Raw genomic sequence first — 15250 nt, forward strand, 5'->3', positions numbered from 1 at the left:
AAAATTGTCCAATGTCGCTTATACAGAAAATCCTCAAAATGTTCATTTTCCCAGTTAATTTGCCCCGATGTGAAGGCTCTTAGCATAGTCCCACTAAAAGCCTCTCATGAGGTTGAGCACAGCTCGTGTGAACCTCTCACAGGCAAGCTTTAGAAGGGAGACCAAGAGATAGGCATCCGCATTAAGGATAGACCTTTGAAATGCACTCAAGATACACACTTGGAGAGTCCTCTCCAAAATGACGAATGGGATCCAAGCCGCCTCTGTAAAAACAGGTGGCACGTGGGGTTAAGAAAAGAAAGTGCCAGACCTGTGCATTATATTCATGGCAGTGATGCATTTAATAAAAAATGACCGTTCAAGCCACTGATCAGAGATGTTCCAACTCCCAGAGGGGTTGCAACATCCATCACTATAAGGGCTTAAACTGGTAGAAAAAAAGAGAGCACACCATTTCCAAAAGTTGGTAATACAAGTTACCGTTGACCGTCAGAGCGACATAAAAATAGTGACTATGTAGTATAGTGGATGCAGTACAGACTAGACCACAGGAGGAGGTCTGTAAAAACAGTTCTGATTATTCTTAATGAGGCCTCCACTGCCCTAGCGCCACACTCAACCTGCTGCTCTGAATGGCTGTATACAACTGCCCAGCATCTCAGACTCCAGTCTCTCTGAGGAGAGGAACTGCTGTTTACTTTGGCAGTGAACCTCGTTGAGATTGCAACGCACCATTCCCTCTCCACAGCCTTTGGGGAGTGAAAATACCACTGGTGAAGCACAATGGTAATATTTTGCCCAAAGCAACACGAGAGGTCTTATAAGGGAACTGAGGTGTAGTGGATGACAAATGGACAAATGGATGGTATACTGGTGACAATGAAGGGGTATTACAGACAGTCACCCCGCCTTTCTTGATTCAAGACTGCATTTAATCCCACATAATTTCTCATTGTACAACCAATGTAGTACCAGTGGTACTGTATATAACTAATCATCTCATTCCAAACAGACCCTTGACTCCATCTCATAAACAGTCGTTATCAGTACATGAACAGAGTAGCGCAATGAACCAATGGACATAAGTGATGGTCAAGGGAATTTCTTGCACATGGGTCAGTATAAATGCATTACGTTGTTGCATGTGAGCATTGTGCAACTCTTTAGGAAGGTGTCTGTTGGGGTGTATGTGTTTGACTCACCCAGTAGTGCTGTGGATGGGCCCTGTGTCAGAGTGGACAGCCCTGACAGGCCGCTGGGTCACAGCTCCAGTCCCATGACCATGCCGCACTGCTGGGGTCAGGGTGATGGCCCCTCTGCTCAGCACCCTGTTAGTCAGGTTCAGGTTGGTCAACTGCAGGGACAAGAGAACACACAGCGACAACGCATCAGGAACGCAACCGTGTTCATCATTGGCACGCTAACTGCTAAATTGTGAGAATTTGTGGTGAAAAATGTCTGCAATCATCTCTGCAGAGAAAAATGGTTAAACCTGAACTGTCAATACATGGTCTTATTGAGTAAGCAAGCAAATAGTGATATTAAACAAGTATAATCTGCTTGAGTTACTCGTCTTCCCACTATGGTACTGCAGACACCAGGGCTTTCGATTTCTTGTTATTGGACTCATACGCACTGGTGGCCGCCCTGTGTGCTGCAGCAGCAGTCTCATTTCTCCCTCCCCAGCTGTGTGAAATGTACACAGTGCATCTCGGAGCTAGTCTCCAGTCTCCACTCCGCAGCCAGGTGGTCCCCCCTCCCCGTAACTCCCCACCCCCTCGAGAGGGACTCTGGTCATTACTCACCAACCAAATCAGTTTACCAACATAACAGCACAATTAGCAGTGAGGTGCTACAGTATCCAACCCCATTACTACAGTACATGCTACAGCATCTGACTGCATGGGGCTGCTGCACTCTCCCTACATACTGTACGGTCTATACTGCCCTGGGAGTTTGGTGGAAATTAATACTTATTCAGATTTTCTGTGGCCCTTCTCTGTCTCCTGCCCTCCAGCATACAGTGCAGAACCAAACAGAGGGGCTCATTAAAAGCAGTGGACTGGGGCGAAAGACAGGAGAGAATCACAAATGAAAAATGTAGAATATGTTTCCTGATGAGTTCAGTTAAGAGTGACAGTTGATATTAAAATATATATATTCTCATGCATGATTATGTGATTCTGCAAAGTGGGAAAAAGTCATTTTGTTTACAGTTCTTTTTAGAAATGACAGCCCAGCTAACAAATGTTCCCACAATTTTAATGAACAGTCCCTTAAGACATTAGCAGTGATGCAAAAAGTAATCAATTGTCATATTTGATTAAAAGTAAAAAGACACCTTAATAGAAAATGACTTAAGTAGCAGTGAAAGTCACCCAGTAAAATACTACTTGAGTAAAAGTATACAAGTATTTGGTTTTAAATATACTTAAGTATCAAAAGTAAATTGATTTGCTAAAATGTACTTAAGTATCTAAAGTATAAGTAAAAATAATTTAAAATTCCTTATTTAAAATTTCTTTTTAAATTTGTACGGATAACCAGGGCCACACTCCGACATAATTTAAAAACAAAGCATTTGTGTTTAGTGAGTCCGCCAGATCAGAGACAGTAGAGATACCAAGGATGTTCTCTTGATAAGTGTGCGAATTGGACCATTTTCCTGTCAAAATTTTGTACTTTTGGGTGTCAGGGAAAATATATGGAGTAAAAGGTACATTATTTTCTTCAGGAATGTAGTGAAGTAAAAGTTTCCATAAATATAAACAGTAAAGTTAAGTACAGATACCACAAAAAACGAATTAATTCGTACTTTAAAGTATTTTTACACCACTGCATATTAGGTCATTAATTCTTGTGCTCATAGGAATGTTCCCGTGAATGTTCCCATGATGTGCAAGGAATGTTTCCAAGAGACCATTCCCTTAACTAAGCAATATGGCACAAGAGGCAGTGTTGCATCATGAATGCAGTCACAGGTAAATGGCGTGGTTCGGACCAACGCGATAGCAGGCCAATAAAGCAAGGCTTGGAACGCTGCTCATCCAATCAGCATCCAGGATCCAAACAGTTTAAAATGTCAAATAAAACATACACAAAACATGTTTGTCATGTTCTCAGAACAAAATCTATGAATATTTTAGACATGTTTCATGGGAACATTTGTGCCCCCCCCCCAAAATGGCGCCATTTAAAAAAAGAAAGTAATTACTATCTTGTCTCATCGCTACCTCCTGTACGGACTAGGCGAAGGTCGAAAGAGGCTGGGTGCGAACCCAGAATCTCTGGTGGCACAGCTAGCGCTGCGATGCAGTGCCTTAGACCACTGCACCACCCGGGAGGCCCCTCATTCATAGCTCTTTGTTGGCAAGGTTAGGGAACAGTGCTTTTAGTGTTTTGAGTTTGAGTTCATTTTATTTTTACAGGAACCGTGCACATTAATCAACATTTCAGTAAAAGTGCCGGTTTTAGCCAGCCGGCTAATTTTCAACCGCAGTCCCTGGGCAGGTTATTGCACTTTTTAACTTACATATTTGACACACATGATTACATTGTGCATGTTCATGTATACAGTAATTGTTATTCAACATGTCTTCACTTGTAATTTGAACTCACAACCTCTTGGTTCACGGTACAGCGATCTTTAAAAAAAATATTGTTTTTGTCTGTGCTACAGAAGACCATATTGGTCCGCTAATACAGGACAAGTAAAGGCCCATTACTTTTGTGAGAAAACAACAATAAAAAAATTGTAGAGGGATTCAGCAGCAACTCAGCACCCCTACTTCCTGCAGCTATGCCAATAGAACACAGGTTTTATTTAATGGAAGCATCTCTAATGCAAATTCGGTTTAGTGTGGTGTACCGCAGGGCAGCCAGCTTGGACCATTATTTTCTGTGTTTAATAATGACCTTAAACTGACCTTGAATAAATCCTGTATGTGCATGTACGCTGACAACTCAACAGTATAAACGTTGGCTGCAACAGTAAAATAAATAACTGACACCCTTAACATAGAGTTCCAGTCAGTTTTAGAATGTGTAACTGTCCATGATAAGGCTTTGCTCTGCTTTCTTGATATCTCAGTTAACCAGACATGTCCTACAGGCCCTAGTTTTGTTGAACCTGGACTACTGTCCAGTTGTGTGGTCAGGTGCCGCAACAACAAACAAAAAAAACATAGGCAATTTGCAGTTCGTCCAAAACAGAGCAGCACATATTGCACTTACATGAGGGCGAATGCAGTTACATGGAAGGCGAATGTCAATCAAATTCATGTCAATCTCTACTGCCTCAAAATTGATGATTGATTGACTGCATCACTATTGTTTTTTGTGTGATGTGTAGAAGGTACCCAACGGTCTGTTTCACACAAGACATGCAAACAGATGTCTCTTCACAGTCCCCAGGTCCAGAACAGAGGCTGGGAAGCACACAGTATTAAATAGAGCTGTATAAATGGAACTATTTGCCACCTCATGTAACTCAAGCTAGCAATAAAAACACAGTCAAAAATCTGATAAAAAGAACACCTTACTCTGTGACTGTGGAGAGACAGACATTTTTATTAATTTTGTATGTGATACGTGCTTGGGATACGACTGTAATATATGGTTGTCTCAGCTTGGCTATCTTAAGATGAATCCACTCTGTAGGTCGCTCTGGATGGGAGCGTCTGCTGAATGGCTAAATTGTAAGGTAATGTAAATGTAGTGCTATGTATATTTACGTATATTATGTATTTTATTTGTTGTGTTGTTTCCTGCTTAGACCCCAAGAAGAGTAGCTGCTGCCTCGGCAGAAGTTAATTGGGAATCCTAATAAATACTAAATACTGGCCCAATAAGCATATGCCCAGACAGTGGTTAGGCCATTTGTCATTGGTGCTGGTGGCCTGGGTTCGAGACACGCTAGAGGAGTCACCCTACTGTCACATTCTTAGCACTATACCCTCACTGGATAGTTTATTAGGTATACCACCCTGTTCACAAAAATGGATACTATATTCTCACATGTTTAGCAATATACACTAGTATTCAGACCCCTTTCATTTTTCACATTTTGTTACTTTACAGCCTCATTCTAAAATGTTCCTCATCAATCTACACACAATATCCCATAATGATAAAAAACGAAAATACATAAGTAATCAGACCCTTTGCTATGAGACTCAAAATAGAGCTCAGGTGCATCCTGTTTGGAATCCACCTGTGGTAAATTCAATTCATTTGACAGGATTTGGAAAGGCACACACCTGACTATATAAAGGTCCAGTTGACAGCGCATGTCAGAGCAAAAACCAAGCCATGAGGTCGAACGAATTGTCCGTAGAGCTTCAAATCAAAAGGAATTTGGCGTCACGCTTATTTACAGGTCGTTTTCCAACAATGCAGAATTAAAGATGAATAAAAAAACATGGTGATAGTGAATAATGAATAAAAACATGGCTATACAGTGCATTCGGAAAGTATTCAGACCTCTTTGACGTTTTCCACATTTTGTTAAGTTACAACCTCAATCTAAATTACACACACACACACACACACACACACACACACACACACACACACACACACACACACACACACACACACACACACACACACACACACACACACACACACACACACACACACACACACACACACACACACACACACACACACACACACACACACACACACACACACACAGAAAACAGGTTGAGACATTTTGGCACATTTACTACAAATAAAAAGCAGAAATACTTTATTTCCATAAGTATTCAGACCCTCAGTCAGGATCGAGGGAAGGATGAACGGAGCAAAGTACAGAGAGATCCTTAATGAAAACCTGTCCCAGAGTGCTCAGGACCTCAGTGGGGTGAAGTTTCACCTTCCAACAGAACAACGACCCAGAAGCATACAGCCAAGACAACGCAGGAGTGGCTTCGGGACAAGTTTCTGTGTCTTTAAGTGGCCCAGCCAGAGCCTGGACTTGAACATCTCAGGAGAGACCTGAAAATAGCTGTGCAGCAATGCTCCCCATCCAACTGACAGAGCTTGAGAGGGTCTGCAGAGAAGAATGGGAGAAACCCCCCAAATATAGGTGTGCCAAGCTTGTAGTGTCATACCCAAGAAGACTCGAGGCTGTAAACGCTGCCAAAGGCACTTCAAAAAAGCACAGAGCAAAGTGTCTGAATACTTATGTAAATGTGATATTTCCGTTTTAAAAAAATAATAATTATGGGGTATCGTGTGTAGATTGATGAGGATAGCTGAGCATCTGAGAAATCTCTATCTAGATTTCCACTGAAACCCATCTTCCAATGAGAAACTCATTTTAATTAGATCAGATAGGTGTGTTATAACTGTTGCCAAATGATGACATTAACATATATTGTAAGAATATGAGTAGGGTGACTCCCCTAGCGGGTTTCAAACCCAGACCAACAGCACCAATGACAAACACCTTAACCAGTGTCCCAATAAGGGATATCTCTAGGGCATGTGCTTATTGGGACAGAATAGTTAGGTCCTGTCCAGGACAAACCCGAACCCCTTCTTCCCTAGGCATTTGGGTAGATCTGAAACAATTTGATAGGTGTAAGCAAAAGGGTGAATACACTTTGAAGTAAATCTCAGCTCGAACATTAATGTTGTATATTCTGAGAACATTGTAACCATGTTCTAGATAATATCAAACAGAACGTAAGGGAATGTCTTCTCAAATTTAACACCAGAATATGCTAAAAAAGGTTCTCTCAGAAGGTTTTTGCTAACATAATAGAATGTTCCCCTAACTAAAGGAACTGGAAACTCAAACATTAGGGGAGCATTACAAAATGAAGGTTCTCTCTCCCTAGAATTGTTAGCTGGGAGGGCTGTTTATTTTCTCTGCGCTTTAAAAGCCAAGTTCTGGGCAGGTGAACGAATTGTTTGGCTAGTAGTCATGCCAGAGAAAGGGAAATGTCAAACATTCCTAAACGACAGGTGTTTAAATTAATGCAAGAGCTGACAGAACACAGCCAGGTCGGGGAGCTTTTCAGGGCCCAATACAGAGTTTATTTTCATTCCTCAAGGATTTGGAAGGAATCTATAATACACTGTCAACAGATCTCAATGGTGAAGGTTCTTCAACCATGCTGACCTAGAAGTGCTGGGATGCCAGTTATCTTCAGTAAATCCATAATTACATTTGAATGTATGTTTGAATCCATGAAATCGGAAATTCCAACATTTCACAATCAACCGTGAGTAACTTACATTTCCCCAAAAGGAACTCCCCATGTTGTTCATCAGGACTAAAGTGTTTCTCAACTCCAGGCCACCTTAATATGCACATTCCTATCATTACTGCATCCAACTAGGATTACACTTGACATGTGTCTGCTGCTGCTCTCCTGGGTGGGACAGGGAGGAAATTACTTGAATTTACAATTCTGTTTTGGGTGGATATGTTTGATATACCCGAAACATAAGAGATTTGACATTAATACTATCACGTTTCACCACAATGGAAGTAAAGAACACACGTCTCCAAACCAAATTGTAATGAATTAAATACTATATCATGTTGAATCATGTTGGGGTGTACATGGGCCTGTTATGAAGGTGTAATCATGTTTCAGGCCCTCAAGTTACAAGTTACATAGAGGGAGGACTGACAATCCAGCACATATTTATTTGATTACACATGATAAGAAATACTTCAATTTACCCCATTCAAAATTATTACATTGTGAAACTAGTTAATTAAGGTTATTCCCAAAAGATGAGGCCTGGCATGTGAAAAAGAGTAATTGCTGAATCTTCAAAGGTCAATCAGTGGAACAAACCAGCAACATTTCAGTTACTGGCCAAACCTCTTAACCATTAGGCTACCACCCTGTCCACACTAACACCACTATGACAAAGGGTGGGAGGAACCTGGTGTTGCTTCTCTATACAGAACACTCTATTATAAGTAATTTAATGACTTATAATCTGAGTTGAGAGAAAGGTCAAGTATATTCAGACCCTTTAAGTGCAAACCATTAAACTATTTTGGACTGCAAAATAAGCTTTTGCCATTACCAGGATTAACTATGCATGGGAATTACAGAAAACATCTTTCAGAGGAATAGAATACTGTACAGAGAAGAGGAAGCCATAAAACTGCAGTCTGTGTGGTCTAGTGCCATCACAAAAAACTCCCAGGGAGGGAGAGCGAGAGAGAGGGAGGGAGCAAGGTAGAGTGGGAGGCTTGTGGGCTTACCCACTGAGAACGACAAACCCTCAGGGAAGAGAGGAAACAGGGAGGGGGTGGAGGAAGCAGAGCCCTTGCTCCCCCACTCGGTGCCAATTTGCCACATTCTTCCATTTATAAGCATCAATTACCACAAAAAAGTGACTGCCTGTTAAATATCAACAGAAAGCACTCCCTGTGGTGCATCTGATAATGAGACCTCACACAGAGCCTCAGCTCACCGCCCCACCGCTCAGATCAGCCAGCTCCAGCCCACAGGCTGTAGGCTCCAGGAACCCTCTCCGCCTGCTGGATGAGCAAGCAGCACTGAGCTCTGAGCCATCACTCCCCATGGGGTCACAGAGAGGTTTACACACTAACAACACAGCGGAATATTAAAACACACACAGTAAGACCACTGTGCAAGACAGATCACTTTACAGTACATCATACAATTGTAGTAGTTCTGTTTCCTGACATGATCACTCTACCTGTGCATCAGATGACTGTATCTAGTTGTTGAGCAGGAAAGAAGGGTTGGATAGGGTGACAGGAGACTCACGTGTTGTGTTAGGAGACTGATGTGGCTGGAGCTGTTGTACTGGCGGGCAGCCTGCTTCTCTGCCAGTTTCTGCAGGGCTGAGACTATGGCTTGTTGGTTGGACTGCGCCTGAGCAGGCAGTGAGTCCAGGTCCTTATTAAAGACCCCATTTGGATCTGGTCTGGGCCGGCTGGAGGGCGTCCTTCTGATTGCTGAAGCAGAGAGAAACATGAAATGAATGACGGGGTGTAGGGGTCCAGAGGTGCTGCAGGGGGTCCATGGGAAAAATACTTTTTTTTTTATGGCGATTCTGAATTACATACCTACAGTAGAATAGAGGAGAATATCTTCTTTCCAATGATGTCAACTTCATTCCTCAACTCCTAATAATGAGCAAATTATACTCATATCTGACATAGGCTTTTCAAAAGCACCCGCGAATAGGCTACCAGTGCGGCAAGTTGCCACTGGTAACCTTTCTCGACTTAGTCATACATTTTTGCCAACACATGGCTAACATTTGGATATTTATAAAATATTATATTTATAATATATTATATATATTTAAAAAAATGTTTACCCTTATTTTATATTATTGTATAAGCAGCTACTCATACCGAAAATGTGTTTAGAGTTACTTTTCTAGCTAATAGGCTATGTTAGAGTTTACACAAAATAATGAAAAACTACCAACCAAATCTATTCATTTTAAAAAGCTGATTACTTTTCCTTGCCATTATCAGTCACCTGATAAGGAATTATAATTTTTTGCTAACGTATGATGGGGATCCATGGGTCGCCAGCTTGCCCGGGAGGGGTCCCTGGGCAAGAAGAGGTGGAAGACCACCGGCTTAGGCCATAGAAAGACTGGGAGCTGAGAACACACCAAACATCTATCAGTTTGTTATCCATCAAAGGTTTACCTTGACCTGCAGAGTTGGGCCTGGAGATCTTCTGGCTGTAGATGTGGATGGCACCAGGCATGGAGGATGAGGCTGCAGCCGCAGAGGAGGTGGAGGTAAAGGACTGGACCTGCCTTAGGACCTGGGAGACTGGTGGTGCTGAGACTGTGGTGGGACCAGAGCGGGCAGCTGCCCATATTACCCGTGGTGGCTGGGGGACAAGGGTCGAGGTTGAGGAGAACACAGAGGCCTGGGGCTGTGGAGGGGTTTCTGGCTGGCGAGGGGAGTGGAGGCGAAAGTGGGACTGGTCGTAGGATGGGGGCTGAGATGGGGGCGGTGGTGGGGGGCAGTGCAGGGGAAGAGACTGGGGTGGGTTCTGGGGGTGAGAGTAGTGCTGCAGGTGGATGTGGCCACAGTCTAAGGCAGCTGGAAAGCTGGAGGAGTGCTGGGAGGCCTGGACCTCGGGCTGTTTACTACTTCTGAGGGCTGCAGCCGGTTGCTCTCCGGTGGGTTGGTCAGCAGTGGGTTGGACTACACTGGCCTGGTCTGTGCTGTTTCTGACTTCAGACGTTGAGGACTCAGAGGCGCTGGAGCCCTCTTTTGCCATGGGCAAAGCTGTTCAGAGCACAAAATAAGCCAGATCCCTGTTATCATCCAGCCGGCCATTCCATGGCTCTGACACACGTGGGTTAATAATTAGAAGCTGACCTGTACTTGACTTTGTATGACTCAGCCTTTTTTCCCTTAATGTGACTTTTCAAAATCAAAACTGCAAAATTCCCAAATACATTAAAGGATTTGTCAACAAAGGACAAAATAAAATGTGAACTAATTGTAGAAATATGTGGAATCTGTGGCACACTGGAATACAAAAGTCCCTACTGAACAGATGTAATTCATCTGACAATTTCTACTCACTTTTCTGGTTCTCTGGGGTAGCTGGCTCTCTTGAACCTAGGCTGTTGCTATTGTCAGGTTTAGTGCTCCGACATTTGGTTCCCAAAAAGACACTGGCTGATTTGTTTTTATGTGTGTAGAATGTCAGGACCTCCTCCAGATCACTTTCACTGGAAGAGAAGAGAGCATTGTGAACATTCTCCACGATACCAAGAGTAAGACCAGTGTTAAGTGGCAGAAGTGAAACAGTCAGGAGCGAGTAGGTCCTGGCTCACTTACCTTGCCTCAGCAATAAACTCCTGAAACACACTGGGGTTGATACAATGTTCCTGGTCTTTGATCTTCTCCACCTTCTTCACCATATGCTCTGTCTCCTGTGAGGAAAGAGACCAGTCAGAGACCAAGTACACTGGCCTGTCGGAGCAACTCAGTATTAAAAGTTATTTGTTGCTTCCTCATAAAATGAACAACTCAACCAATTAAAAAAGAATTTTTACCCCTTTTTCTCCGCAATTTCATGGTATCCAATTGGTAGTTACAGTCGTGTCTCATAGCTGCAACTCCCGAACGGACTCGGGAGAGGCAAAGTTCGAGAGCCGTGTGTCCTCCAAAAAACAACCCAACCAAGCTGCACTGCTTCTTGATACAATGCTCACTTAACCCGGAAGCCAGCCGCATCAATGCATCGGAGGAAACACCATACACCTGGCAACCGTGTCAGCATGCACTGAGTCCAGCCTGCCACAGGAATTGCTGTTACGCAATTTTTTATTTATTTTACCTTTAATTAACTAGGCAAGTCAGTTAAGAACAAATTCTTATTTTCAATGACGGCCTTGGAAGAGTGGGTTAACTGCCTGTTCAGGGGCAGAACAACAGATTTGTACCTTGTCAGCTCAGGGATTTAAACTTGCAACCTTCTGGTTACTAGTCCAACGCTCTAACCACTAGGCTACCCTGCCGCAATGGGACAAGGACATCCCTGCTGGCCAAACCCTCCCCTAACCCGGATGACACTGGACCAATTGTGTGCCGCCCCATGGTTCTCCCGTTCGCGGCCGGCTGCGACAGAGCCTGGACTCGAAACCAGAATCTCTAGAGGCACAGTTAGCACTGCGCCACCCGGGAGGCCCTCGAACCAAACATTTGTAATTGGATAAGAACTCAAAGGAAAAACTAAACTAATAATGAAAATAAATGGAGACTCCCTGACTAATGTAATAACTATAAACAGGTCCTTGAACAGTAGCAGACACTAGAGGCTGAAGAGTTGCCTGCTGTTTGGCTGGCAGTGGACACCTTGTTGTAGCAGTGGATGAACTCTCCTAGCTGGTGGGACAGGATGCGTCGGCGATCCTGGAGGGGGAGCTGGCGACTGGGCAGGACCATCCTCATGTCCTGCTGAAGGTTACTGGCCGCACGCTTCAGGAAGCGGATCACCAGCTCCTGGAGATGAGACCTGATGTCACTGCACTTCATCATTACACTCACTTTTATGTTGTGTTATTATTTCATTTATTGCAACAACAAAAAAATGGACTTTTCATGATGGACACATGTTCACATTTATTTTCTCCAGAGGCTTTCTGATAAAATCAACTTTGATGCAGTCACGTACTCACACGATTTTCCTCTCTATGTGGCCACAAACACCTCAGCACATTATGACCCAAGTGGCTCCGATGAGTAGCATAATGCAGATAAACATAACATAAGGGTCCAGGTTCCTTTTTCCATACAGTCATTCCCCGGGGCAATGGTATCAGACAGTTGTATTACCATTTGCTCATTGTCCTTCTCTGGCCAGGCGGAGTTAGCGATAGTCCTGCTCTCTGCGAGTAGCCTCATCTGCACCCGAAGGAGATAGGAGGAGAAGGCCATCCGAGCCTGGACCTTACTGCAGAACAGGGGGAGAGAGAGGCTTGATTTAGGAGGACATGAGAGGCTGAGGAGAGGAAACTACGGAGGAAGAGAAAAAAATATGACAGAGACAGGAAGAGGAAAGAACATTTTGTAAAGATAAAAAAATTGCAAAGATAAGCATGGTTAAACAAGACAAAATGGGATGAAGAAAATGACAGTAGAGAAAGGAATTGCCCACACAGGAACACACACACCGCAACACAGATCATATCTCCAACTTTGTCATTCCCTGACAGTAAATAATGAATAATCTCCACCCGGTCTCCAGACAATTTAACTGGGAACAAAGGTTTACTGCCTTTCAGAAATCTCAGATACATGTGTTACAACAGCAAGCACAAGCACTGACGCATATTCTGTTTGTTATTTTAGGCATCATGCAAGAGACAAAACAAATACAGGTATGTATCATTTTCAGCCAGAGTGTTGGAGCACAGTGTGACTTGTCCTCTCGGACAGCACCAAGAGTGAATAATTGTTTTCATGGCCCAAATTAGCCTGAAAAGGGTACTGCCAGTGCATTGTAGTGGAATAATGTTTTGGAGAAAGCTGTCAAACACAAACAATGATATACTGTACTATAATTTCCCAGGTCCCTTCACAGTCCTGGCAAGCTCAGAGGAATTTCGACAAACGTAGACTTGTTATTGTAATTCACCCTCAAATTACAATTTCAGACACACTTTAAAAAATCTATAGGAGACTGGGGCCTTTGTTGCCGTTTAGACAGAAGAATGTAATATTCATTCATGTTATTGTAAAAACAAAAAAGAGGTCTAAATATTTTTGCACGCGTATTACAAAATTAAGGATGGTGGGTAGCCTTTCAAGTCCTTCCAAATTAAAACAAAGAAAGGACAGTTTGACTCCTACAATTAACAGTCCAATCACAGGGAGTGTCTCTACATTGAATTCAAGGCTGACACCCAGGATTCGCTTCCTCAGTGTTTTCTCTATGTTATGAATTAGTTACACATGGAAGAGACTGATCACAACATGCTGGGGTAAGAAAAGAGGCCCAGATTTTCTCCTTTGCTTCTTTGGCCCGTGCTCTGGTAGCCTCATATTTCTCCTTCTGCTGCTGAGAGAAGCAAAGTGAGGGGTGGTGGGATGGATGAAAAGGGAGAGAGGAGAATTCGGAGAGGGCTGCCAACAGGAGCAGAAGCCTGCGGTGTGCACTGACCTGAGGTCCCAGCCCTGCTGGAGGATGTGGAGCAGGTTGACTTTGGGTTTGGTAATGGCAGTGGTGCATCGGGCCGGTTCTGCTGAGGACAGGGCCTCATTGTGGAACCGCTTCAGTGAGGTGGGCACACTGTCAGTCTGCACCACTAACGAACCCAGGGCTTTCTTATCCTTCTCCTCTTCCTCCTGAACCCTCTCCTCCCCCTCTTCAACATCCTCCTCGTCACTGGTCCCAGTAGGGGAGGCCTTGCGACCCCTCGCTTAAGGGATTACAGAAAAAAAGTCAAACCTCACAATGTCAATTACATCATTGTGTCTTTACTGGATCAAATGCAGACACACTTAAACACAAGAGATCTTATGGTAGTTGTTATATAAACTCACTGTCATATTTGGCCATATTCATTCTGGTAGTGGGGAGTTCTTCATAGAAAGTAAAGGAATGAACGCGTCTGATTGTCTCCCCCTTGGCTTGGCCAGACAGGCCGTGGTCTGGGTCTGAGACTAGACAGAGTGTTGCTATGCTGTGTCAGCTGGAAGAGGATAGACTCCCTGAGGCCTACCTGCTCTTTTCCTCCCCATGGCGGAGTGCTCTGCCAGGTGGCGCAGCCTCCGCCTCCGCGCCTCCAGCGACAACAGCTTCCTCTCGTACTGGATCACGTGACACGCGTGGAACACATCCACCTGCAGCTGCACATTACCATTCAGCTTCCTGATGGGGGACGAGAGGAACGGCTTTAATATGATTCCTGCACCACAGATTCCCATTCAGTATAATTCAACTGAGGGATCAGTTCAACTCATTCAGCCTGCATTGCGATATTTCTGCTATAGCATTCAAGTGTTGCTTTACTCCCAAAGTCAAATAATACAGCAGAATTATTTAAGGCACTGTAATAATATATAGGTACATTAGACATTAGACATTGCTAAGACAAGTGTGGCTGACAAGTGTCCCTGAGAAGATAAATGTATCAGATTATCATTTCCCGAGATATTGTGGTAAGATATGGAAAGTTGGAAGACATGGAAGTGGTCAGATGACGCAGATGCTATGCTACAAGACAGTTTTGCAAGCACAAGCTGGAATATGTTCCAGGATTCATCCAATGGCATTGAGGAGTATACCACCTCGGTCACCGGCTTCATCAATAAGTGCATCGACGACGTCATTCCCATAGTGCGTACATATCAAAACCAGAAGCCATGGATTGCAGGCAATATCTGCACCATGCTAAAGGCTAGGTAAAGTGTCAATACAGGACTGAAGATTGAATCCTACTACAGCAGCTCAGACACTCATCAGATGTTGGGCTGCAGAGTAGCCTAGTGGTTAGAGTGTTAGACTAGTAACCGGAAGGTTGCAAGTTCAAACCCCCGTTCTGCCCCTGAACAGGCAGTTAACCCACTGTTCCTAGGCTGTCATTGAAAATAAGAATTTGTTCTCAACTGACTTGCCTAGGTAAATGTGGTAGGGCTTGCAAACTATTACAGACTACAAAGGGAAATCCAGATGAGCTAAAAGCCTTTTATTCTCACTTCGAGGCAAGCAACACTGAAGCATGCATGAGAGCACGAGCTGTTCCGGACAACTGT

At 43.6% G+C, this 15250-nt stretch overlaps 1 protein-coding gene across 5 annotated transcripts in view; it reads right to left on the reverse strand.

The window, feature by feature from the left end:
- The window catches only part of ttll5 (tubulin tyrosine ligase-like family, member 5), a 91657-nt gene that overhangs the window by 39012 nt on the left and 37395 nt on the right, over positions 1 to 15250 (reverse strand). For all 5 annotated transcript variants that reach the window (XM_035742858.2, XM_052486209.1, XM_035742856.2 and 2 more), the window contains 9 exons: positions 14218 to 14366; positions 13656 to 13914; positions 12329 to 12446; positions 11849 to 11995; positions 10829 to 10923; positions 10571 to 10719; positions 9674 to 10267; positions 8772 to 8962; positions 1203 to 1354 (listed from right to left, as the gene is read on the reverse strand). In XM_035742858.2, coding sequence (XP_035598751.1) covers positions 1203 to 1354; positions 8772 to 8962; positions 9674 to 10267; positions 10571 to 10719; positions 10829 to 10923; positions 11849 to 11995; positions 12329 to 12446; positions 13656 to 13914; positions 14218 to 14366 — 1854 coding nt within the window. The remainder of the gene's footprint in view (positions 1 to 1202; positions 1355 to 8771; positions 8963 to 9673; positions 10268 to 10570; positions 10720 to 10828; positions 10924 to 11848; positions 11996 to 12328; positions 12447 to 13655; positions 13915 to 14217; positions 14367 to 15250) is intronic.

Source organism: Oncorhynchus keta, chromosome 29 (genome assembly GCF_023373465.1).
Source record: "Oncorhynchus keta strain PuntledgeMale-10-30-2019 chromosome 29, Oket_V2, whole genome shotgun sequence".
NCBI lineage: Eukaryota > Metazoa > Chordata > Actinopteri > Salmoniformes > Salmonidae > Oncorhynchus > Oncorhynchus keta.